Below are 27,406 nucleotides of genomic sequence, written 5' to 3'. Positions count from 1 at the left end.
TGTTGGTGGACTTGGAGCAGCAACTCAAGTTCCCCAACCACGTTGTGATCACCACCTAAAGACCAGATATCGTTCTCTTGTTGGAGTCCAGCAAACAAGTAGTTCTGTTGGAGCTTATAGGATGCAGGGGCTTTATAGCCCGTTACCTGTCCAGAGCCTTCAGTTTGTTAGGTATAGATGGGGTGAGGAGGAGAAGAGCCATCAGCAACACCAGTGAAGCGGCAGAGAAAGCCTCAAGATGGCTATGGCTAAAGAGAGGAGATCCAATGGGGGAAGGGTAGATTTGCCACTGGACACAAGCTGTGGTCTGATGAGTCCAGGAACATCACTGAAGATGTGTCCAGAAGCATCAGTAGATATATCTGCACAGTTATGTTAACTTAGAAAAGTATGACTGTTTAGTGAGTAACATACTAAATCAGTATTTAGAAGAATTCATTGTACATTTTTATATTCTTAATTACCACTTGTGCAATAATGTTTACCATAAAAATAAGTTAGATTAAGAAATACGTTTGAGAGGCACAGACTTCCACTAATTGAGTATTTAATGGGTATTGAATGCAACATTACAACATGACTTGCAACAACAACTTGATTAAAAAGCAATTTCAGTTTATTTTTTCTGAAATTCAAGCAAATCAATTGTGCAGGGTTTATAAAGACAATAGACAAAAAGCCTTTAGGGCAGTAGTTCAGATTTGTTCTCATTCTTGCCCTTTCATGATTTTCACTGGCCCCAGCACACATTTAATTTTAACGACATTTTTTTTAATACATCACAGAAAACTAAATATAGACTGTGCTTCTTACATGGGGCCCAGGTAGAAATTTCTATTATCATTTTAGCAAACAGAACAAAGGCAAAAAAAAATAAATAAAAAAAAAACCCTTAAAAGAGACAGAGAGACAGTCTATCAGATGATTTATTGTGGTCTGGTCATTTTGTCTGTTCTCTCCTCCTGTGTTCAACTTTTCTGGATCTGATGTCATAAATGAGCACAACCACAGCAGCGGCAGCAGCCACGCCCATCAGAGCAGAGACGACCAATCGGATTAAAGCTTCAACAGAGAGGGCTACAAACATATGCACTTCAAACATTTAATTAAAACACAGTTTAATCAAGACACATTTAATGAACAGTTTTTGTATACTTTTGTGACTATTACCTCAGACTGGTCTAAAAATTAAAATGGTTAGTTGAAAAGATGTCCTGATTTGCAGTGTCCTATGTTTTACTTTTCTTTAACAGTTATGGCCAGCTAGTTAGTTTCTGCACTGATGCATCACAATCTTGTAGTAATGGTGGAAATCAGCTGACACTATACAGGAAATGCTTTCCAGCTCAGCAAAGTGAATATCAGCACTACTGTACCTGAACATGTGTGACAGAGTTTGCTGATGTCCAGATGTGTGGTCTGGTTTCTGATGGGATTGTTGATCACACAGCTGTAGCTGTTTTTCTCCTGATACTCCACCTCCAGAGGTAGAGAGAGACTGATGCTGAGATCAGACACACTGATGCTGGACAATAAACTGTTTCCTTTGTACCAGGAGAGAGTCACATCACTCACATTCACCACTGAACACAACAATGCACATCCATACACTGATGATGATGATGAAGGACAGTAACTGGTGATGACAGGACGGGACAGAGGAGCTGGAAAATATGCAAAAATACAAAAAGGTATGCTCCGATAAAACGCAGTAAATAAATGAATCTTTATATATCAAAAAAAAGAAAAAAAGAAAAACTAGACAAATTTAACCATGATTCAATTTGTAAACACAAATATAAAGCAGACAGGACAAATAACACATAATGCTCTACTCACCATAGATAGTAACTTCAAAGGTCTTCATCAAATATATTTTTTCATACATCTCTAATACATAACACCCAGAGTCTGTGGTTCTGGTGTTTGTGATGGTCAGAGATCCAGTCTGATGATCCAGCTTCAGTCTGTCTCTGAATCTCTCAGCACTATCACTATTTGAGATCTGTTGAGTTGTTAAATCGAATCTAGTTATAACTTTATCTCCAAACGTCCACCGTATCTCAATAAATTTCTGTATTTGAGTGACATCAGGGTGTAGAGTGACAGAATCTCCCTCCTTCACAGACACAATCTTCACTTCATCACCAAACACACCTGCAGAACAACACACACTGTTACTCAATCAGAGATTCAACTCTTATTTGATAAAGCTTTTAATAAAACATATTGTAAATTTTAGACAATTTAAAACTAAATAAGAATTGTAAATTGTAAGAATTGTTAATTCTTATTTGGTTGGTTACATCAAGCTCTTAATAAAATAATTAAATGTTGTAATTTTTAACTATTTAAAACAAATTTTGTAAAAAAAAAAAAATTTATATAAATTAAAAAGTATAATTTGATTCAAGTGTAAAACTGTGGACATTGGATCTCCATGTTCATAAATGATGTGTAACAGCAAACTATAGAAAGTTTCTCTGATGTTAGTGTATGATCCCGGTTTCTTTTCTTTTTTTAGTTCCTTCAGAATTAATATCCGAGGAATATTGCAGGGAGGTTTTTGTATAATAAACTAATAGACCTATACTGAACATTTTCTAAAGGTAAAGTACCATTGTTTAACTTTAATCCTAATCTACATGCCCAGAACTGCATGACCAATATTAGCGTAAATATTGTAGTACCAGGATTTACTAAAATGTGGTAAGATAATGTTAAAAAAATAACTACAGCTAAAACTATTAGGTTTACTATATACGTTTGTTCAGTGAAGTGTGAAAATATTACAAGTCATTATCCGTAGCCTTGTTTCTATTTTCCTTAATGGCATGTCTGATATCTGCACAGACATTTTATTAGGAATAGAGAGGATAAAATTCAGTGTTAAGAAATTAGTATTGTTGTGATAGCTGTGCAAAAATAATTAAATAATTAAATAAAAATAAAACTTTTAAATTAAACGTTAATGTTTATCAGTAAACTACTGAAAGTTAAACAAAACAAAGCACATTGTTAAAATAGATTATGTGCAGAATTGTTTCCAGAAATTAGAGATCAAGGGAACGTTGTCTTTGCCATCACACACAAACTACAAACACACACTTTTTTTCCTGGTCGAGAAATAGTTAAAAACATTCTGGAAATGTTCTGAGAATCAAAATGTCCATAAATATTGGAAAAGTAAAGGTGGTTATCTAGAAAAACTGTTTCAGTTACACAAAGATCTGTTGTGAGGTGATAATACTGAATAATGTACATTTAAATATGTTTAGACAATTATATATAATACTATAATTATAATACTGAATAATGTAAATTTAAATGTTTAGACTACGTAGAAGAACAAAGATATAACTTACCAATCAGATGCCACAAAAATATCAAAATACATGCATAAGAAACTGTCTTCAAGAGTTTTAAGAACATTATGAGATAAGAACATTCCAAATTATAAATAAAAACAGCGATACTAATCTATATACTACTGAAATAAAACATTATTTTTATTAAGTTATTTTGACAAATCATGCATTATTTCACATGATGAAAAATGCATGTGATATGATCATCTGTGGTTTGTAAAATGATGTTCTGCGAGTCTGCAGACAGTTAATACTCTAGTGTGGGCACGCCTCGGTTGTTGCATGTTGTTCATACGGGTCTGTATTTGACCATTACTGACCTGCATTGATGCAAATGACACATTTGTGTTAACATTATGTACTTATTCATGGACTCAACATTTAGTGAATGTATAATATAAGGTTATTCTGATTTCCAACATTACAGTTCGCATGAACATGACACAGTTTGCAGCGCATTGGAGCTCCAGAGGGCAAGATTTGAGGAAGGGGTGGTAACTGTTTATCGTGATTTCAAAATAAAAGCTCAAACCCTGAGTTGACGCGTTTTTATGTACACATTACAGTGTCGTAGCATTTCTGCCGTAAAGACATGGCCTATATTAAAATGAAGTAGACATTAGAATTAAATGTTGTTTGGTCAACGAGGATTAGATGCGCAGTAAAGTGAAAAACAATCGTCCGGTCTTTGGCGCCATCTGCAGGCAATGTGTTATAATGCGTAATGTACATGAGCTCTATTGTTTATAATACATTATGTAATTTAACAGTTTTGTTCAATAAACCCGTATGATTACTTGCTTTTGCTACATTATTTGAACTAATTATTATTGCCTCATTACATACTGTATGTATTTTAATTCATTTTAAAAGCTATTGTTTGCTTATTGTTTTCCTTCTGGAATTTTTACTGGAGCATATCATACTATTAATAATAATAATAATAATAATAAAAAAAAAACACATTAATGCATAAGTTCACCAATTGGAATAAACATCTGTTCATCTCTAAAGTGAGGAAAATGATCATTTTAGACACTTACTGTGTGAATTCTTGTGTGCATTATCCTTCTGTCACGAGACCATCTTGTTTGTTTATTAACAAACATGCTTACACTGAGTTAACAGTAATGCCTTGGTACGACAGATTTTACAACCAGTGTAAGGTAATGTATTATTGGGAAAGCAGATAGCTTATGTAAATAAACTGACTAAACCAATAAAGAAAAAATGTATTGATTCAATCAAAAAAAAAAAAAAAAAAAAAAAAAAAGCACTGATTCTAATTCTAATTAATCAGGTGCTGTTAATTTTTACTTTACCATAGCAGTCATTGTGTGTTATAATGTTCTTGAGTTTTCTCTTTTATGTGGTGCTTTGATAAAATTAAAGAGAAAACCGGGACGGTGGGAGATTCAGTCACGCTAGACAAACCCTTGACTCCTAACCCTTAAGTTGTGGGTTTGAGTCTTGGGATGGCAATATGTGCAAAGCACTAAACCACCAACTGCTCCCTGGGTGACACAGCATAAATGGTTGCCCACTGCTCCGGGTGTGTGTTCACAGTGTGTGTGTGTGTTCACTGCTCTGTGTGTGTGCAGTTTGGATGGGTTAAATGCAGAGCATGAATTCTGAGTATGGGTCACCATGCTGTAGGCTATATTATGTCACTTTCAGCACAACTGAACACAGTGGAGTTTATAAACTATTGATCATCAGCAGCCGAGAGACCAAATACAAGAGGTTTAAAGCTGGTGATCTTATATATTTGGGTTTTATCTGAAATCACATCAGCTTTAATTAAAATAATTACATTTCAAAATATTACATTTTGAGTTCAGTTCTGAATTGTAATATCTCCAATTGTAACAACATTTCTCAGTAGAGTCACATACAGTATTCATAACAATGTGGATTCTTCATTTGTCTGACACTTCATACTTTGAGTGTGATGAATCTGATTAGCTTTTTAAACAGGAGTATCTCTGCATAATGCTGTGACATCAACTTTTTAACCTCCTGTGGTTCTTTGTTTTCTTACAGGGAGTGAAAGAAACCCAGACTTTGCACTTTTAAATGTAAACCTGGACCACAAGACCAGTCAAAAGAAGCACAGGTGTATTTGTAGCAGTAGTCAAATTTAAACGGCCGCGCCATTGGGCGCCCCCTGCCTGGTGTTTTTGCAAGGACATTATATTTTCTATATCTTTTTATTTATTTATTTATTTTATTCCACGGCTGGTTTTTGTTCTTTTGAGGGAGTTCCTTTTGGATGTGCTAAATAAACTGGTCTCCTGTTGAAACTTGTGCCTGACAAGTATCAGACCATTTAATGCAGTATTGCATGTCTGTATGACATGAGAGGGAATTTATTTATTATTATTATTATAATAATGAAACTGCAGCATATATGACAGAAATTGTTATATTGGTGTATAACAAATAGACAAATGTACAGCAATATTCAGTCATTTAGAACAAATAAACATTGTCATTATTATTTTTCCTTCTGTTCTGGAAATAGCTGTAAATATAGATCTATTAGTTTTATGTTTGTTAGAAATGAAGTGCATGTACAGAACACCTCAACCTTTAGATTGTAAAGATGTATAATTTTATATGTATTTGTATGATTTAACTACATCATTTAAACGAATACTCTTGAGACATCTCATTTTTTTAGCACATTGTTAAAAAAATACAGACCTCCTTTGCATGTAGAAGCAAATATCTTACGAATTCTAAATTGACTTACCAAGTTGTAGAAACATGGATTTGTACAACTTGGATTCTGTGGACAGTTTCTGGAGACGACAGGAACAGGCGGAAGAGCTGGACAACAAAATTAAATAAAAGTGAAAAATAAAGTCAGAAAATCAAGTAAACAATCTAATTTTCTTTTTAATTTGCCAGTGTTATAATGTTTCAGTTTATAACCCCACAAAGTTAGAAAATGCCTATAAAGTTGCAAAATCAGCTTATTTAGAGTGCAACACTGAAAAAACTTTTAACCACTTCCTCATCGTTCCTCATCAAAAGGATTTGTATTTTTCTCACAATGTGGTTTAATTCTAGCTATTTAAATTATTTTTTTTTCAGCAGCTGTATATATATATATATATATATATATATATATATATATATATATATATATATATATATATGATAGGACAATGAAGAGTTGACAGGAAGTGAAAGAGCAGTGAGAGCAGCAGGATCAGGAAAGGTTCCTGAGCCAGGATTAATTTAGGATGTCTGTATACTGCAGCGGTTCTGTATGTCGGTATCACTCCTACATTCTGGACTGAGAACTGAATGAAGCCAAGATTGTGTTTATCATCTCACTGCTGATAGGACAGTTGCTTCACAGCTGCCTCCACATTGACCATGGGACTGTGCCATCAACCTGACACGAACATTTACCCTCTTTCGCTTTCTGAGCAGAAAGCCATGAAGGAGTACAATGACTTCCCCTTCTGCTTTGAGCTTCTCCTTTGTGGCAGAGAATGATGGAGGCTTGTAGCCTTGAATCAACTACTTTACCTTCAACAAGATTACTGTGAAGTTTCGATACCCACTTCCTCTCATCACAGTAGCTGCAGAGCCACCATTTTGTCAAATTGGACCTCCCCAGTGCTAATAAATTCATCTTGATATGTGAGGGGGTGAGTGAAAGACGGCTTTTGTGACACCTAATGGCCACTGTGAGTTACTGGTCATGCCATTTGGATTGGTCAGTTCCCCCTCTGTATTCCAGGACTTCATCTATATTGATGGCATCCTTGTTTACATCCTGAGCATGGCCGAACTTCGCCATTGTGTTGGTCCTGAAATGCCTGAGATATTTCCATCTGTTCCTAAGAGCTGAAAAATGCTTCTTCCATCAGTCCTCAGTGCAGTTCCTTGGTTACAACATCAGTGCCCCATAAAAATACATTTATTTACTGATATATTTATTTATTTATTTATTTATTTATTAGATTTTGTTCTTAAATAAAATAACACACCATATTAAATAAAACCCCATTTTGTAATCAAATATTTTTTATTTTCATTTTATTCATAGCAGAAAATCATGCCTTCATTCGTAATCATTAACAAATTACCTTTTGCACAATTCTCGGCCGATCGTGATCGGAGCAGCCCTACACAATTCCTCAGGTTTAATGGGTGGCTCAACTTAACCCTTAATACCCCATATCTAAAAATAATTCTTATAATAATTTTCCAATTATATTTAAACTAAGAATCTGAAAAGAGGCAATAAATGTGCATATACTGTGCTCACCATAGACTTGGACACCCTTTATTTTCCTAATCCTGTAACTTTCAAAGCCACCTCATAATAGATTTTTGTAGCTCAACCATCCAGCTAGTCTCTCTGCAGGTAAATGATTTCATTCTTAAAATGTCTATAGATTTTATTTTTTTAAAGGGCTTTGGCGTTCACGAAAAATTAAAAAAAAATAAATAATAACTTTAACAAAATGGAAGAGAAGCACCATAACTCTAAACTCAATTGTGTATTCCCAGACACATGCTCAGATCACACCCCACAATTCTGATCATCTGTGGAGAGAAATTACAACTCCAAATACACACATAATGAAGGACATAAAGGCTTCAAAGAGGACTGAGAAGATATTGCACTGAAACTTGATTGCATCTTGTGTTTCTATTTTGTGTATTTATTCATGTTAAGTTATTATGTATTATTCAGCTATAACTGTTGATACAGCACTGTCAATTTTCCTACAGCTTCCCATGTCAATAAAAAAAATATATATATATATATAAATAAAACTATAATTTACATGGCTTGCCATTTTTAATAATAGAAGCTGCAATTTATTATAACACCAGGCATTGAGAGTGGTAAAACAATCATAATAAATTATATTAAGAAAGCAATATTAATAAAACTGTTATTAAGAAGGTTTAATCATAACACCATAATGGTACTATATATTTCACTTTCAATTAAAAGCATGTTTTTTTACCAAACCTTATAAAATGGGTTCTGCTGTTGTTACAAGAATCCTAATCTGGTATAGTTAAGAGCTATTATTCTTAAGAGTGTGTGTTAAAGTTTGGCCTTTAATAAGTAATACGTGTTTATCACTCCTTGGCTCTTCAATGAACCTTATCAACTCATTTCTGCCCCCATGAGCACAATGACAAAGATTCAATTGCTAGTTGAAATTAGACTGAAGCCAGATTTGCATAAACCAGCAAATTTAGGACGGCAGGACCACAGTGACTTCTTGCAGTGTATTCTCGATAGTTTCTGCAGTGCATTCAGTGGGTGGCACAGTAATGCATTTGGCCAACAGACGTTTCAAAAGTGAAAGTTTTCTGTCAGACTCAGACTGTTTGGGTGTGTTGGTAAAAAAAGACAAACTGACGGGGCAGGAACAAGAGTCAAGGTCATGAGAAATATGAAGAAAGTGTTTTTGTTTTTTTCTTTCATATTTATTTTGGATGGTAAGTTGATTTCGGTTTATCTCTTTTAGTTTGGTTTTCATGTTTTTACTTCTTGTACATGAATGGAAGCAGCAGATGAGGTGAAATACAGCGAGTCTGGATCATTAGTACAAATCGTGCACTTTTAGGTGCTTTATAAATTAAATTAGCGTTGGAATTAAAACATCAAATAATGATTAATGTATATTTTATTAAATATTCTCTGATATTTGTTAAAACTGTGTTCTGTGAGCACATCAAAGTGAAATGAAAATAAAGGCCTACTTGTTTGCTTATACAGTTTATATATTCCCTCATATTTATTATTCTGTATTATTTTATGAATCATTTATCTTAAATTATTGAATGCAGTAATACTATGTTTATATAGTTTACTGATATTAAAGGGGTGGTTCACTGTTTTTTTTCTAGGCTTGATTGTGTTTATGGGGTGCAGTCTAACATGTGTTGATGCTTTGTTTAAAAAATAAATAAATAATTTCTCACATGATTTACCTCACCAGTTAATTAGCATACTGCTCTGTCCCTTCTCTGGGAAACGCGCTGATGATTTCCTGCTTTTATGAAGCTCCTCCCTCAGAAACAGGTGATGGGCTCTTATTGGTTAGCTAGCCCATTGTGTTGTGTTTGGTAGTTTTGGGAAAGTTTGGTTCTTTTCTGCAAGCCGGTTCTTACAGACAGTTCGATTCAATAAACCGGTTATAAAAACTGGTTCACCGGTTCTTTTACGCTCGATGTAATGACGTCATCGTCAATCACTTATGGTCTATCAAACATTCAAGTACATAAAGTCACAAATCATAACTTTAGTCAGTTAAAAACCTCATAATCATGAAAAGTTTGCTATAGCTACATAATTCATTGAAATTCATTTGTTATGGGTTTACCCGCGCTCATAAAATTAGCACATTATCAGTTCAGAATCAATCACCAAAAGAATCAGTTCGGTTCAGACGTGCTGTGAGTCAGTCGGCTTCACGCTGAATCACACATGCACAGAATCATCAGCTGCTCTACTCGTGTTCATGTTCTCTTTACGACAAACTCAATTTGTGAATGTGTCATCGTTAACAATAAATACAGAACAGGTATTTCATAAATCATCTCTTAAACATCTTTACAGTCTTAATTATTGTCCAACTTCCCTGAAAACCCCTTTGGCATATAATCTATCATAATCAACAATTTAACAAAATACACAGATTAGATACATGCATCTTTGAAAAAAGCAGTTTTTGAAGCCATTGAACTGACAGAATTTTAAAAGCTGATGTCTCCGTTTGCATTGAACTTTCAGTTTCATAACTTTGCAGATACTGTTTATTGTAAGGTCTGTTATGGGCTTTGTTTCTTGTTCATTGTTTTCATGTCCTTTATTTTGTAGTTTCTTCTTCTTCTTCTTTTGTTTTTTTTACGGCTGTTGGCAAACCAATTTAACGGTGCATTACCGCCACCGACTGGGCTGGAGTGTGAGTCAGGAGATATTGTATCTTAAAACAAAAAAACAAAACAAAAAAAAAACATTAAATCCTAATGGCTAAGTCTGTGTCTCTAAGAAACTTAATAACAAATATATCTTGTAGTTTGTTTCATGCTGTGATTGTCATGCTTCCCTTGCCCTCTTGTCTTTATGCTATTGGTTCATATGCTACATGGCCACCAGCCCAGAGCCACTGCACAAAATGGCCACCAGCCCAGAGCCACTGCACAAAATGGCCACCAGCCCAGAGCCACTGCACAAAATGGCCACCAGCCCAGACCCACTGCACAAAATGGCCGCCGGCCCAGACCCACTGCACAAAATGGCCGCCGGCCCAGAGCCACTGCACAAAATGGCCACCGGCCCAGACCAACTGCACAAAATGGCCACCAGCCCAGACCCACTGCACAAAATGGCCGCCGGCCCAGACCCACTGCACAAAATGGCCACCGGCCCAGAGCCACTGCACAAAATGGCCGCCGGCCCAGAGCCACTGCACAAAATGGCCGCCGGCCCAGAGCCACTGCACAAAATGGCCACCGGCCCAGACCCACTGCACAAAATGGCCACCGGCCCAGACCCACTGCACAAAATGGCCGCCAGCCCAGACCCACTGCACAAAATGGCCGCCAATCCAGAGCCACTGCACAAAATGGCCACCAGCCCAGACCCACTGCACAAAATGGCCACCAATCCAGAGCCCGCTCCTCGCAAGCAAAGTCCAGAACATGCTCGCATGTGCCCTCTAGAGGGAGGTTAGGTCATTAGCCACAGCTAACCTTCCTGAGTACAGTCAAGTAACAGTCAATCTTCCTCAAGCAAGTCAAGTCATCGTTGACCTTCCAGTGTCAAGTCAAGCCATCGTTGACCTTCCAGTGTTACCGTGGGCTTTCCAGAGACTTGTCACATCACAGCTGAACATCCAGAGTCTCATCACATCTCAGTTGTACTTCCAGAGTCTCATCACATCTCAGCTGAACTTCCTGAGTCTCATCACATCTCAGTTGTACTTCCAGAGTCTCATCACATCTCAGTTGTACTTCCAGAGTCTCATCACATCTCAGTTGTACTTCCAGAGTTTCATCACATCTCAGTTGTACTTCCAGGGTATCATCACATCTCAGCTGAACTTCCTGAGTCTCATCACATCTCAGTTGTACTTCCAGAGTTTCATCACATCTCAGTTGTACTTCCAGGGTCTCATCACATCTCAGCTGAACTTCCTGAGTCTCATCACATCTCAGTTGTACTTCCAGAGTCTCATCACATCTCAGTTGTACTTCCAGAGTCTCATCACATCTCAGTTGTACTTCCAGAGTCTCATCACATCTCAGTTGTACTTCCAGGGTCTCGTCACATCTCAGCTGAACTTCCTGAGTCTCAGCACATCTCAGCTGAACTTCCAGAGTCTTGTAATGTCTCAGCTGAACTTTTAGAGTCTCGTAACGTCTCAGCTGAACTTTTAGAGTCTTGCCATGTCGCAGCTGATCTTCCAGGCTCTATTCACGACATTGCCGCCATTCCAGGGTCTCATCACGACATGGCCGCCATTCCAGGGTCTCGTCACAACATGGTGCCCATTTCTGAGTCTGATTACGTCATGCCTGCCACGCCTGAGTCCCCGGCCAAGATGGCCGCCACACCTGAGTCGCCTGTCCTTTCACAGCCACGGAGGCCCTCCAAAAACCCTGCCTATCCTATCATGGCCAAGGAGGCCGTCCACGATATCTCTGCCTATCCTGTCACGCCAATGAGTCTATCCATGAACCCTCTGCCTGTCCTGTCATGGCCACGGAGGCCATTCAAAAACTCTTTACCTGTTCTGCCACAGACAAGTGGTCTGTCCATGTCTCTGCTCCACCTTGGTTTCCTGCTCTCCCAGTGCCTCTCTACCATCCCGCTAGGCATGCTCCACCATGGCTCCCTGCTAGGCCTGCTCCGCCATGGCTCCATACTGCTTTTGATCCGGATCCACCACTGGTCCTAGTTCCTGTTCCTTTTCACGGGCCTGGTCCTCCATCCCTCACCCTGTTCTGCCTCCGCCCCACCACTCTCCTGAATTTCTTGGGTTTTATTTGTTTGGTCATCAGGAGCCGCTCTGAGAGGGGGGAATATGCAAAGTCTGTTTTGGGATTTGTTTCTTGTTCATAGTCCTTTATTGTGTAGTGTATTTCATGCTGTGAGTGTCATGCTTCCCTTGCTCTCTTGCCTTTATGCTATTGGTTCCTCTTGGTTATTGTTCATGTTCTGATTGGTTGGCTTAGTCATGTGTCTTGTTTCCCATTGGTTTGTTCTTGTCATGTGACCCGTATTGTTTGTAATAAGCAGTCATGTTTTTGCCATTGTGCCTTGTTGTGTATTAACGTATGTTCCTGCTGTTGGTGAGTCTTGTCTGCTTCAGTCAAATCTATTTTAGTCAAGTCTGTTCATACCTCATCAAGTCTTTGTTTATTGTTTGGATTTCAGATTGCACCTTGTAAATAAATTGAACTTTTGTTAATCTATGCTCGCCTTCAGTGGACTGATCATTACATTTATGTTCAAATAGCAACATTTCATACTAACTAACGTTTAAAAAGTGAATTTGCAATCAACCACCTCTTCAAAAAATAAAGTAGCTGTTTCGGTTTGTTCTGCAGGTGTGTTTGGGGAAATGGAAAAAGTGTCAGTGAAGGAGGGAGATTCTCTCACTTTACACACTGATATCACTGAAATACAGAGGATATTTTTCTTGATGTGGATGTTCGGATCTCAAAACACTATCATTGCTAAAATCGATGGTAAAACTCAGGCAGTCTCATTATACGATGTTGATGATGGGAGGTTTGAAGACAGACTGCAGCTGGACAATAAGACTGGATCTCTGGTCATCAGTGACATCAGAACCAAACACTCTGGAGATTATCATCTAAAGATCATCAGCAACGAGACTTTCCTCAAGACTTTCAGTGTTACTGTCCATGGTGAGAAGCTCAGATATTTGAACACTATTTTTTATGTTTCTTTTCCTTACTCCTCTCTCCCATTTGTTTTCCAGATGTAATTTTTGCCGGGTTAGAAAACAAGAAAGAAGGAGATTCTGTTACTCTACACACTGGTGTTACTGATTCACAGAAACACGATCTAATACAATGGACATTTGGAGCTACAAATCCAGACAGTTTTGTAGTTGAAATGAAAATGAAGATTCGTGAGATCACACTGAATTCGGATGATATATTCAGAGGGAGACTACATCTGGAAAACCAGACGGGATCTCTCACCATCAGAGACATCAGAACCTCAGACGCTGGAGTTTATCAGCTACAGATCTCCAACAGTAAAGAAACACTCTACAAGAGATTCAATGTTTTTGTTGGTACGTAGTTCATGCCAAATCAGATTAAAAGAGTGTACTTTAGATGTTTCCTCATAATAAAATTGTTTGTTAGTTTGACTGTGTCTCTTCAGCTGTTCCAGATCCGGGTCTGTCCACTGGTGATATTGTGCTGATTTGTCTTTGTGTCCTTCTGCTGGTGGCTGCAGCTTTGGGTGTGATGTGCTACATGTTAAAATACATGTCCAAACAACAGAAAGGTGAGCGTTATCTACAGTAAATATAGGAGAATAATTTTTTATAAGAGTAATTCGTTTTTACATAACCAATTTTTCACAAAAAAAAAATTGACTTGCTGAACAATAAAACATCTTTTGAAATATTTTACATCTTCTCCATTTGCTTGATGTTTTCTGTCATGACAGAAAAGGAGACTGTGTCCGTGAAGGAGGGAAATCCTGTCACGCTAAAAACTGGTGCAGTCGAGATCCAGAGAGACAAAGTGCTCTGGATGTTTGGACCTCAAGATACAGTCATCGCTCAAGTCGACAAAAAGGCTTGTAACATCTCATATGCTGACGATGAGCGATTTAGAGAAAAGCTACAGCTGGACCATCAGACTGGAGATCTGACCATCAGCGACATCAGGATCCCAATCTCTGGAGATTATCAGATGAAGATCACCGGCAGTAAAGCGACAAAAACAAAGACATTCAAAGTTATTGTAAGAGGTACACAACTGAAATACTTCAAATGTCCTACTGTACTGTCTGTCAATATGTTACTTTATTTGTTTTTGACCTTCGTTGGGCTCTTTAGTGGTTTGTTGACCTCCACATTCACATCAACTAGTTTTATGTATTTCTGTTTGTTTATGAAATGAAGAGGACACATGGAAATTCACAGAAGGAGAATCTGTCCGTCTGCAGACTGGTGTTATTGAAATACAGAAAGATGATCTGATACTGTGGAGGTTTGAACCTAAAAATGCCCTTATCGCCAAAATCGATGGACTGACCAATGAGAGCAGTGTCTACGATGATGATGACGGATTCAGAGACAGATTGGTGCTGGACGATCGAACTGGAGATCTCACCATCATGAACACTAAAAGCACTGACTCTGGAGTTTACGAACTGCAGATCAAGAACAGAAATAAAATCTCCTACAAGAAGTTCAACGTTCTTGTTTGGCGTGAGTAATTAAAAAATAACATCGATAACCATGTTCATGTTCACACTCACATGTTTCTTCTACATGTTTCTTGCTTTGGCAGTGAACACACTGAAACATACAGTGGGAGATTCTGTCACTCTACAAACTGGTGTTACTGCACTGAACAAAGATGACCGGATACTGTGGAAGTTTAGTGATGAAGACATTTTCATAGCTGAAATCAACCGAGCCACCAATCAGACCAAATTATATGGAGGTCCTGATGGCAGATTCAGAGACCGACTGCAGTTAAACCAGAGAACTGGAGATCTGACCATCAGGAACATCAGCAGAGCTCATTCAGACGTTTATACACTTCAAATCACCAGCGGCAAAAAGAGCACATGCAAGAGATTCATGGTTATTGCTCATGGTGAGTAACTCAATCGAATTTATGACTCTTTTGATGATTTTAATGCTACTATTAATAGTTAAAGATGAAAAAAAAAAAAAAAAAACTGAAGAAGACTTAAAAATGATGTTCACAAATTGTCATTGGTGCATCAGTAATGAAGGAAGAGAAATGCAGTTTTCATAATGGAAGTAAAGGTAAATGTTAGTTTTATTATATTTTGGCAATGAACATGAGAAATAATAAATGAACTAGAATAAGATCAACAGACACATTTTGCATTGCATATATTTTTTTCTTAACTCAAATTTACACCATAAAAGTGGATTAACGCAGTTGTCAAAATTTATAATGCAGCAAAGAGGTGATAAGATTATATACAGCAATCTTTTGAACAGAAAGAGATGCAAGCTGGGTTTTATCATCCAGGCCAGGGTTACTTAAAATGTCATGCCAAACCTGTGCAAGTTCTTACTTATGTGTGAAATAAAAATCCATAATATAATAAATATCCATAATATTGAACATAATTAGAGTTTATCAGATGTCATTTATTTTGACATTACCATAGCAGTCATCATATGTTATAATGTTCATGATTTTCCTCTTTATGTGGTGCTGTGATAAAATTAAAGAGAAGACTGTGTCTGGGATGGAGGGAGATTCAGTCACGCTTGACAACAATATTGAAATACAAAAAGATGATCTGGTGCTGTGGATGTTTGGACCTGAAGACAGTCTCATCGCTAGAGGAGAAAGAAATAAAGCAATTTTCAGTACAAGTTTCAGTACAATTTACTCCACTGAAGGGAAATTCAGAAACCGACTGAACCTGGATCAGTCTGGATCTCTGACCATCACAAACAGCACAACTGAACACTCTGGAGTTTATAAACTATTGATCATCAGCAGCCGAGAGACCAAATACAAGAGATTCAAAGTTACAATCCGTGGTGAGTAACATGGTGATCTTATTTATTTAGGCTTCATCTGGAAATGACATACTTCAGCTTTAATTAAAATAATTACATTTCAAAATATTAATTATTTATTTAAATTTCTGAGTTGTAATGTCTCCAATTTAAAAAAAAAATTCTCAGTAGTCACATATTTCTAATAATGTGGATTCTTCATGGTTTTAAACTCAACAATTCAGATACTTTGAGTGTGATGAATCTGATTTGATTTTTAAACAGGAGTATCTCTGCATAATGCGGAGACATCAACTTTTTAACCTCCTGTGGTTCTTTGTTTTCTTACAGGGAGTGAAAGAAACCCAGACTTTGGGGCTGAGCAGGAAGGGATCCCCTTAATGCAAATATCAAACTCACAACAGTAATATAGTATTGTATCTGAGAATTCAGATCATTTCAGGCAGTATTGCACGTCTGTATGACATTACATACACAATGAGAGGGAATTTATTATTAACCATTTGACTTGATGCTTATAAAACAATAATTTAACAAAACTTGGTCAATTTAATTGTTATAGATGTAATTACTTTCATTAGTAAATCTACTTGTTAGTATTAACTTTATACTCAGGATCAGGTACTGTGTTGTTAGTGGGTATTTCTGGATATGGTCTGGATTGGTTTACCTCCTATCTTTCTGAGTTTTTCAGTGTCCTCAGGATCTTTCATGGCAGATTCTGTTCCTTTGTCCTGTGGTGTGCCGCAAGGTTCTGTGCCTGGCCCCCTGCTGTTTAGTCTGTACATGCTTCCCCTTGGAAACAGAGAAGGACTGGGACTAAAAAACGGCCCTGGACGAGTGTCACAAGACTTTAATTGTGGCTCATGATACTATATCATCCAAATTATTGCAATAGCATTGATGTTGACTAGATGTTGAGCTGGAGTGGGTATCTTTCTCTGCTCTTGGTCTAAGCTCAACCTGAAAAAACAAATGATGGAATGCATAAAAAAAACAAAAAAAAAAACAGGTTTTATTCCATGCTGTCTTAAAATGAATATATACTTAATAATCTTAATTTATGCAGTAATAAATCTTACTGCAGAGATAATACCACATCTAAATGTAACTTCTGTATTCAAAATCTTTAAGTTTGAAGCATTAACTGTAATGTTACCAATATTTTTAAAAGAAAAAGCACAACATATTTCTTAATATTAGCTACAGCATGTGGCATTTTACAGCTAAAACGTTGAAATTTAGCTGTTTTACTACTTTAATCATAAAAAATGTAGCGACTTGAATATCACTTCCTAACATCATCAGGGCCGTGCAGAGACCTTTGGAGGGGCAGGTGCTCAAAGTATAAGAGGGGCACATGGAACAAGGCTTTAAATAGCACGGTTCAAAATAGCAATACAGCAATATATTGTGATGCATTCCTTGCCGATTTGCGTATTGATATGGATGATTATGTATTGATACGGCAGCAAATGCTGTGATGCAGTTTTGAAAAAGAAAAAGATTAGAAGAGACAATTTTAAGTTTAAAAGTAAAAAAAGAAAAATTATTTCCACCTAATAATAACTCTGGGATTAGAAACTGAAATGTCTTAAATTGTCCCAACCTGATGGCTTTTCCTTCTCTGTTCAACAGAATAATTAAGAACAGCTGTTATAGTAAAAACTATAGAAAACGCTTGGGCCTCTACATTTTCCTCTTTCTCACCAGCCTCTGCTTACCTGCTCTTTCTGTCACTTGTGCGTCTACATTTGCCTCTTTTTCTTCCTCTATCTCCATCTCCTCATCTGATCTATTACTTTCCAGTCTTTGTCCATCAAGGAACAAGGCACAATCTACTATTTCGTTATCAATCTATTATTTTAACCATCACTACTATTCTTGCACCTAATCAATAAGTCCACCTTAAATATTGATACAAAACAATAAACAACTTAGTCATGCTATGAAAGCACTGTGTAACTTATATAGGCTTATGTTTTATTTATTTTTCCTTTTTATTCAAAACAATTCCAAACATGCTTAATATATCAGGAAATATCTTGATTCTCAAACGTGTAAGTAAACGCGTTTTGCACCTTTATAGATTGTTATTTGATCAATAAATGGAAAGGTAGTGTAATCTATTAACTACACATAAAACCCCGACTTTTTACGTGCCATATCATGCCATAAAATATTTTTAATACAACTGAATTTGCATTAAATGTAAATTTTAATAACAATATTGTTAGTTACTTATTTTAACACTTTCATTTTAAAGAGAATAAAGAACATTTACATTATCAAATAACATTTTCAGTCTAGCCAGAGTTCAGGCACTCTCAAAAACTCCCATTAAAATCACTGAAGCACTTTATATTACATTATGCACATCAGGTTTTTTTTTTAGTTTTCTCTCTCTCTCTCTCTCTGAAGAAAGAATTCGCTAAATAATTCAGTCAGCGAGCAAGTGAACAAAAACACCGCGTTTCATGATGACTCTTCTGCACGTCTCCGATTGGCCATTGCATTCGCGCAACAGAACCCTTGATTGGTTATCATCATGAAGCGTTGTACGAACGTCTCTGGCTCAGCGCCAGCCAGCGAACACAGATTTGAATTTAGCAGCTGATGCTGTGCCCTGAACGATCTAATCACAACAGTGTGATTATATCCAATATATAAAAATATTATTATGCTGTTTTTTTGTTTTTGTCGTTTGGAAGCTATATTTAAAATCAACTTGGCTCAGAAATCTTTGAATGGGCATGACGCCTCTGCCCTCGATGCCTGTGAAACGTTTCTCCCTCAAACAGCACGCTAAGGTTACTCTACACTACAGTCTACACACCGTGACCGCAATATAAACAACATATCTGCGTGTTATCACATCACGTCGTTCTTGTAAAATAATAATAAGTAAATAAATATCAAAATCACTTCGCTGAGAATGAAACACCACTTACCTGCTTCCGCGGTGTTGAAAATATCCTCTGACAATTAAAAAATGCGCGTGCGTGACGAATCATCCCGGTCGGATGAGGAGGTCGTCGCCGTCAGGTCAAAGGTCATCACGTTGGTCATCTTATTGACGACTAAATTATTATTCAAAATTTTACTAATATTTAGATTGGGCATGAGCAAGCATTCACAAAAGGAAACGTTATGACAAAAAAAAAAAAAAAAAAATTTGAGGAAATTTTGCTTTGACAGAAGGGCACTTTGGGCACCAAAGGGCAAAGGGGCAGGTGCTCAGGCACCCAACGCCCCCCCCTCTGCACGTGCCTGAACATCATCCCTAGCAATTAATTTCTTTCTCCTCTCATGTTCCATACTTGGATCTGGATCTGCCTGTGGAACCTGCTCATCTTTCTGTCCATCATCATCATCACTGGTGGCATGTTGCTGCATAGCTGTCTGGCTCACTTCACTGCTGCTAATATTTAACTGCAAGGTGCTGCTGCTGGAAAATATTGCTATAGATTTCAGTTAGTTTGGGACATTTAGGGGCTTCAGTATGTAAATTCTGATTTTTTTTCACTCTCGCCTTCTCAGCCCCACCCTTTTCTTTACGTTTTTTACCCAAGGCCACGTTATGCATAGTGTTTGTTTGTTTGTTTCTATGCTTCTTCTTTCTAATGTTAATGTATTTGCTGTTGGTTTCTTCCTACTCTTCCACTTCTTCTTCTCCTTACTTAGCGGCCATGCAGTGTTGCCAGATTGGGCGGGTTCCCGCCCAATTGGGCTCCTTTTGGTAACGACCACTTTTGGTCTTTAAAATTTAGGCTGGTTTTTGATACAACAGGCGGGTATTTATTTTTGACTATAAACCGTATTCTTTATTTATTTTTATTTATTTATGAAAACTAACTATAAAATAAATTATATAGCTAATGTAGGATGATGTTTAAATTAGGTATGGTTCAGGTTAGCCAATAAGGTTCAGGGGAATCCTGTCCAATCAGACTTCAAGCTTGATTGGCGGGTTGTTCTAGGCTAATTCGTTATAAGACTTCTTGTTCTGCCTGTTTCGAATGCCCATGTTGAGCGGGAATTTTCCCTCGTCTCGCTTTTAAAAGATGACACTAGGAATTGCACGGGACTACCTTTACTCTCCAGCATCATGGATGTGTGCACTGTCCTGGTCAGAAATGGGTTTACCTCAGCAACATTTAAACCTCCCAGGCAGTTGCTGGAGAGATTTGACTCAACGATCTATAAATCAAACTGGTTGTGACTGTACAAAGTTGGTCCTATCTTTAAATAGTTCTATAATTGTTCTATAATAAAGACGTTTTCATCAGTTCTGCAGGGATTATCTACATTAAGTTCATATTAAAAGGTAAACGTGTTTATGCTATTAGCCTACAGTTTTATTTTGATGTACAATTCTGATGTTTGATCATTTCTGAAACATAATAGCTGATGACGATTCAGTGTATCATTCAGTCATTATTTTATTTAAAATTAAAAGAAGGAAAAAACGAGAATTCATGTTGATTTGCCCAGTGGTCTATAAGTTAAATAATAATAATAATTTTAATAATGATAATATAAAAAAAATAATTAGTTGGTAATTAAGCACAAATTTGTAAGTTGCCTACTAATACAAAAAGAAAAGTAATGAAATGATTTGAGAATTGGCCTATTAGAAAAGAACTGTAGTTCTGACAATAGTAGCACAAGAACAATAAAAAATGTTGTCCCCTTCTGAGGTTTCCGATGTAGACCTTGTGTTTTATTAAAATTATCATTTATATATATAACATAAAAAAAGATGCACTGGATATACTTGGGGCAAGCCTCGTGCTCTCCAATGTGCGATTTGTTAGTCTGGTTGTTTAATAAGAATTTTTTTTTTTTTTATTCTAAAACAGTTTTAATAACAGTATGTATTTTGGGCTGGTATTTTTTAAATGGGCGGGTTTTAAGCTGTAATTGGGCTGGAAATCTGGAGTACCGGCCGTTCTGTGATTCTCCAGATCACACAGATGGCCAGTCCACCCCTGCATGGAAAGATTATAAGTAGTTTTAAATCAATATCTTAACATTGTTATGCAGATGAAATTCAGTTATTTATTACCTTTAGCCCAGATAGACTAGACCAACTTTTCCCTTTTGCTGAATTGTTTAGTCTCCATTAATAAATGGATGGCTGAGAACTTTCTGCAACTTAATACGGATAAAACAGAGGTGATGATCTTTGCCCCAGACAACATTACACTTAAGATTAAGCAGGCCCTTGGTGGTTTATAATCGTCTGACTGCAGTGACATGAGAAATCAGGGTGTCATTTTTGACAAATCGATCGAGGAACATTTCTAAGGTTAGATCTATGGTTTCAAAAAAAGAGATGGAGATGCTTGTTCATACTTTTATTTCTTCACTACTGGACTATTGCAATGTTTTGTACACTTGTTTGAATAAATCATCTATAGATCGACTGCAAGTTGTACAAAATGCAGCTGCTAGGCTTTTGACTAGAACCAGCAGGAGATCACATATTACTCCTGTAATGAAGGCCCTTCATTGGCTTCCTGTTGGGTATAGAGTACATTTTAAAATTCTGGTTATTACTTTCAGAGCTTTGCATGGTCAAGCACCCTCATACATATACATACTCCATGTCGGTCTTTGAGGTCTTCCGGCCAAGATCTTTTAAATGTTCCCAGAACAAGTCTTAAGACAAGAGGTGACCGTGCTTTCTGTGTTGTGGCTCCAAGGCTCTGGAACTCGCTCCCTTTAGTTCTGAGAACTATGAGTTCTGTGGAATCTTTTTACAAACACTTAAAGACTCATCTTTTTGGACAAGCTTTTAATTAACAATATGTTTTGTTTGTTATTGAAGTTTTATGGAATTTATAGTTGTAGTGTTTTACTAGGTACTTGTACAGTTGTTATTTTTATATTAGTGTGCAGCACTTTGTTACCCTTTCTTGTCTGTGACAGGTGCTATACAAATAAACTTTACATACTTTTTATTTGTCAATTTGTTTTTGGTATTGTGCTTTTCACAGTACACATTGTTACAGAAAATCATGATGTTTTTAATGTCTTCATGCCTTATTGTCAGTGAATGCTATCAAAACGTTAGCTAACATTCTGCCAAGGTTCTCTTAAAGTTACGAACAAACTTTCTTTTGATAATAATAGTTTATGGTGTTTAAAAATTGTTGAGCGGAATCTCAGGAATGAATCCAAGAACTACACTTCCCAGAGTGCACCAGCAGTAGCAATCTGGCTGCTTGTCACCTGTTCTGTCTTTTTCACTGATTTGGAGCACCTGTTTAAAAACCTGGAGTCCTCAGTCATTCAGACAAACAAACTTCACTGAGAAGACACTTCAAGTTTACTTGTAAATTAGAGGTAGATATGCACCTTTTAGAGTTTAAAAAACAGAGTAGTATTGACAGGAGTCAAGTTAGTAGATACCTAGGGGAGAAGTATTCAATGTTTATTAAGATATATACAGATGCATCAAAAACAGATGATAATCGAGTAGGAGCTGCGTTCATTATACCAGAAATAAATGTTATGTTAAACAAGAGAGTAAATGATAAATTGTCAGTGTTTACAGGAGAAATGTTGGCCATTCTCTTAGCACTTGAGTGGGTAGAAAATAGTAAACCAAGGAAAGTGTTGATTGGATCAGATTCAAGCAGTGCATTAAATAGTTTTAAGAACATGCAATCGGACGTGAGACAGGACATTATGTTGGAAATAGCCGAAATTGTTTACAGAATTAAAAGAGTAGGAGTAATAGTAAAATTAATATGGATTCCAGCTCATATAGGGGTAGACGGAAATGAGTTGGCAGACAAATATGTAAAAAATGCAACCAAAAAAACAGAGATAGATATGGTAATAAATTATAGTAAGGCGGAGGTTAAAAGTATAATCAAAGAAGAAATGAGGAAGAAGTGGAAGGAAGAGTGGAATATGGAAACAAAAGCGAGACTGTACTACAATATCCAGAAGAAGGTAGGAGGAATGAGAGAAAATAATAGCAATAAAAAGGAAGAGGACATTATATCGAGAATGAGATTTGGTCATACTGGATTAAATAGTACGCTTAAAATAATAGGGAAACATGAAAGTGGGATGTGTGAGGTCTGTAATATTAGTGAAACCATAGAACATGTAATTATTAATTGTGATAGGTATAAGGAGGAAAGGTTGAGGCTGAAAGAAAGGTTAAGTAAAGAAAAAAATAGATTTGAAATGAATGAAATTTTACAACTGAATTCAGGGCATGTGGGGTATAGTGCAATATTTGATTATTTGAATAAAACAGGGCTCATTAGGAAGATATGAATTTAGTTGTCTTAAAATATTGGAGTTAATAATATGTGAATGGTAAGGTATTAAAATTAAAAATTTTATTAGATGTTTATGAAGTTTTTTATTGGATTTATCTATTTATGTATTTATCTAGTTCTTTAAAGAGTAGTGAGTGAACACTATTAGGATCCACACTCCATTTCAGAAGGTGGCGGTAATGCACACTTAAAAGTTGTTTGCCAACCGCCAATTTAAAAAAGAAGTAGTTTACTTGTAGGTTCAGTCCAAAGACGTCAGTGAAATGTTTTATTTACTCCTGGAATGCTGTATAACATGCTGAAGAAATGTTTAATTGATGTGTAGATTGGTTAAGTAACACGTTGCAGCATTGACTGGTTAAAAGGGTTCTTTATTCTATGTAAAGGCTTAAATGGGTGATTCATCATAAAATTCATATAAAATGTTTAATTGTTTAAACAATTAAAATTCATTATAAACGTTTAATTAAAATGTTTAATTGAAATGGTAACATCTGTTCTGTTTTTAAAGGTTTAAAACCTAGTTTAATGAACAGACCAATCAACTGACAAAGCCAAAATAAAAAAAATAAAAAACTTATTGAGTGGGAAATTGGAGTTGTCCATGTGTCCTTCGGAACCTGAACAAGAGTAGGACTTGACAAAAATGTTCTCAAAAGATTAGTGAAAAAAAATAATTATTCTTATTTTTTGGAATGCTAAGTTGAATATTCAATTCATCTAACGTTTTTAAATGTTCCTCCTTGTTTGTTCACTTAAGAGAAACATGAAATCAGGAATAAACAATGGCTAAATGTAAATTTTAAAGTAAAGTCTTGCCTATTATTTTTGTAATTCAAATATTTCATGCACATTTGTGACCAAGGAACACAAAAGCAGTCATAAGGGTCAATTGTGCTTTGCATTGATTTATGGTGTGTTAGGACAAGACGATATTTGGCTGAGATAAAACTATTTGAAAATCTGGAATCTGAGTGTGCAAACAAATCTAAATACTGAGAAAAACAAAATTTTGACCCATACAATGTATTTTTGGTCCTTGCTACAAATCTACCTGTGCTTCTTTTGACTGGTCTTGTGGAACAGGGTCACATTTCTACTCTGGAAAAGTGCAAACACTCTGGAAAAATTACTCTTTTGTACATGCTTTTTTCCTTCTGTTCTCATTTGAATGTCAAATTAATATGACCTAAATTTAAAGGGCCTATGGGGCACTTGACTGATAAACTTACCTAATTTGCACTTAAAACAAAAAAGTGCAAATGTTTCCTTTTTTCTTTTCTTATCTCTTCTTCCTAGGTCTGAACTGTCATCACAATAATAGCATAATCATACTAAAGATTATCTTAAAAGGTCTTCATTGGCTTACCTAGTTTTACAAACATGACTAGGCAAACTACAAGCAGTGGGGGTCAGATAGTTACAGTATAGTTAGCTCTGCGTTCTCTGACAAAGATCAGAGCTGAGAGTTTGTGAGCGTGAGATCCATGACCTGACTGACATGAGACTCTGTGTGGCGCCACTTAGGATTTAAATCGAACTTCGCTTATGAATACATAAAACATGTGCATATACATCTATAAATTACTCTCATATACATGCATACTACTGATGTTCAAAAATACATGTGCACACCAATATGAAATTGATGTTAGCAATGAATGCATCAAATCTGTAATGAATGAAATCTAGTTCAATAATTAGACTTAGTGAATAATAGAAATCAATGAATATCTGAGTTAAACTGATAAATCTATCTGTCTACATTTTGTATTAATTTTTAATTGTAGTCAGATTAAGCACAGTGCTAGAATCAAATTGAAACACAAATTCTAATAAATAAAGTGAGCTTAACAGAAGCACAAGTAAAAGACCTACACAGTGAACCTTCACACATCTCCGTTAATTCCTTACTTGGGCCAATGGGTGGTCTTTACACACAACAGCCCCTTATTCATTTTACCTATCTGGGTTAGTTTGCTAGCTAGTAATACCATACAGTCAGATTTCTTAACTTTAATTGATTAAAATGTTTCACTTTGTGCAGTACAAAAAAAAAAATGTATATACCCGGACATGTGTGACAGAGTTTGCTGATGTCCAGATGTGTGGTCTGGTTTGTGATGGGATTGTTGATCACACAGCTGTAGCTGTTTTTCTCCTGATATTCCACCTCCAGAGGTAGAGAGAGACTGATGCTGAGATCAGACTCACTGATGCTGGACAATAAACTGTTTCCTTTGTACCAGGAGAGAGTCACATGACTCACAGCTGAATCACCTCAGTGACTGAAGTCAGAAATAAAGTCGCAGTTTTGCACAAGGCCTATAAAGTTGCAAAATCAGCTTATGTATAGTGCAACACTGAAAAAAAACTTAACCACTTCCTCATCAAAATGATTTGTATTTTTCTCACACTGTGGTTTAATTCTAGATATTTGAATGCCTTTCCAGCTGCTGAGGCGTTCATCTTGGAATAAGAATTATTTTTCAAGATGTAGTTTTTGCCTTTATTATGATCGGACAATGAAGAGTTGACAGGAAGTGAAGTGGGAGAGTGTGAGAGCAGCAGGATCAGGAAAGACCCTCGAGCCAGGATTTAAACTCAAGACTACTGTATTGAAACGGTTCTGTATGTTGGCACTGCCCAAAAAGGCCATCACTGTACCATCAACTTGACACGAAAATGTACCCTCTTTTGCTTTGTGAGTAGAAAGCCATGGAGGAGTACAATGACGAGGCATTAAAACAAGGTTACATCTGTCTTTTGACTTCCCCTTCTGCTTTGAGCTTCTCCTTCATGGCAAAGAACAATGGAGGCTACTGCAATTAATTTACCCTCAACAAGATTACTGTGAAGTTTCGATACCCACATCCTCTCATCACAGCTTTAGTACAAGTCTGCAGAGCCACCATTATTACCAAGTTGGACCTCCACGGTGTACATATGATGGCAATGAAGGGAACTTCAGAGACAAATTGAACCTGGTTCATTAGACTGGATATCTGACCATCACAAACAGCACAACTGAACACCCTGGAGTTGTTCATCAGCAGCCGAGAGACCAAATACAAGAGATTCAAAGTTAAAATCCATGGTGAGTAACATGGTGATCTTATTTAGTGTGCCTTTATTTGGAAATCACCTTATTCTTCACATATTTCAAAATATTCAATTGGGTTTTATACTTTGACTTGGAAAGTATTACTTGGAATTTCTATTTCCAGAATACTTAGATTTACTAAATGCGATTTATCTTAGTACATAAATATAAACTTTTTTTTACTTTTTGCATTTTTGCATTCAGGGAGTGAAAGAAGTCCAGATGGGGGGCCTGAGCAGGAGGGGACCCCATTAATGCAAATAACAATACCATAACAGTAATAGAAAATATGAATTCAGATAGTTTTGCACATTTTAGATGATATTACATACCCAGTGAGAGTGATTGTTTCCTTAACTATTTAACGTTGGTGTTTGTGGAAAAAAAGGCGACATTTGGTTCAACTTGTATATATTTTGGTGTACATGAATTCACTTTACTACATCAGTTTGTGAGTAAATAAACTTTATACGACGGGTATATGGAGGTACTGTGTTATTAGTTACTGCATGTCCTTTATAAGAAAATGCTATGTTTATTATTGACTGAATGAGCCCTGAGTGACTGTTCTCTTTAAATCATCATGATTTTGGTATTCCGCTACTTTTATTGTATTGTGCCTTGGAATAATTGCGTTTCATTGCTATATTCTCATCTAGAAGTCATTTAGATAAAACTGTCTGCTTGATGAATAAACGGTCACATACAGATACACTGCTGCTACTGGTATTAGGAGAGTGTGATTACACCAAGTGCAACATGTTCCTGGATCAACATCCTTGTTGATCCTGGAACAACATTCCAATCAGCCAATCAGAATTGAGATATAACTTATCATGAAATATGTTTTTG

At 36.4% G+C, this 27,406-nt stretch overlaps 2 protein-coding genes across 3 annotated transcripts in view; one reads left to right on the top strand and one right to left on the bottom strand.

Moving 5' to 3' along the window:
* Window positions 1–537: 537 nt before the first annotated feature.
* On the bottom strand, window positions 538–3,643 carry LOC127988512 (T-cell surface antigen CD2-like). 2 transcript variants are annotated; one of them, XM_052591317.1, is made up of 4 exons: window positions 3,366–3,643; window positions 1,840–2,157; window positions 1,377–1,664; window positions 538–1,274 (listed from the first exon to the last, which is right to left on the bottom strand). In XM_052591317.1, exons 1-4 carry the CDS (start codon window positions 3,430–3,432, stop codon window positions 1,264–1,266), a joined length of 684 nt encoding a protein of 227 aa, XP_052447277.1. In that variant the 5' UTR covers window positions 3,433–3,643; the 3' UTR covers window positions 538–1,263. The 2 variants fall into 2 exon arrangements, with proteins under 2 accessions (XP_052447277.1, XP_052447276.1); XM_052591316.1 differs by having other exon boundaries at window positions 538–1,077; window positions 3,366–3,616.
* A 9,299-nt stretch (window positions 3,644–12,942) lies between these two features.
* LOC127988467 (uncharacterized) overlaps window positions 12,943–27,406 on the top strand; it is a 29,396-nt gene continuing 14,932 nt past the window's right edge. Inside the window, exon 1 of the mRNA XM_052591227.1 lies at window positions 12,943–13,295. Within this exon, the coding sequence (XP_052447187.1) occupies window positions 12,986–13,295 (310 nt within the window). The 5' untranslated portion in view covers window positions 12,943–12,985. The remainder of the gene's footprint in view (window positions 13,296–27,406) is intronic.

The sequence above is a fragment of the Carassius gibelio genome, chromosome B22 (genome assembly GCF_023724105.1).
Source record: "Carassius gibelio isolate Cgi1373 ecotype wild population from Czech Republic chromosome B22, carGib1.2-hapl.c, whole genome shotgun sequence".
In the NCBI taxonomy this organism is placed as follows: Eukaryota; Metazoa; Chordata; class Actinopteri; order Cypriniformes; family Cyprinidae; genus Carassius; species Carassius gibelio.
The sequence above is the reverse complement of the archived record's forward strand: the minus strand, read 5'-3'. Positions and strand labels throughout refer to the sequence as shown.

Coding starts and splice junctions, on each gene's coding strand:
- LOC127988512 (XM_052591316.1), bottom strand. CDS start 3,432: ATGTTCTTAAAACTCTTGAAGACAGTTTCTTATGCATGTATTTTGATA. Junction 2,158..3,365: donor ATTTTTGTGGCATCTGATTG/GTAAGTTATATC, acceptor GTTGTTCTGCAG/GTGTGTTTGGTGATGAAGTG. Junction 1,078..1,376: donor ACTCTGTCACACATGTTCAG/GTACAGTAGTGC, acceptor ATATGTTTGTAG/CCCTCTCTGTTGAAGCTTTA.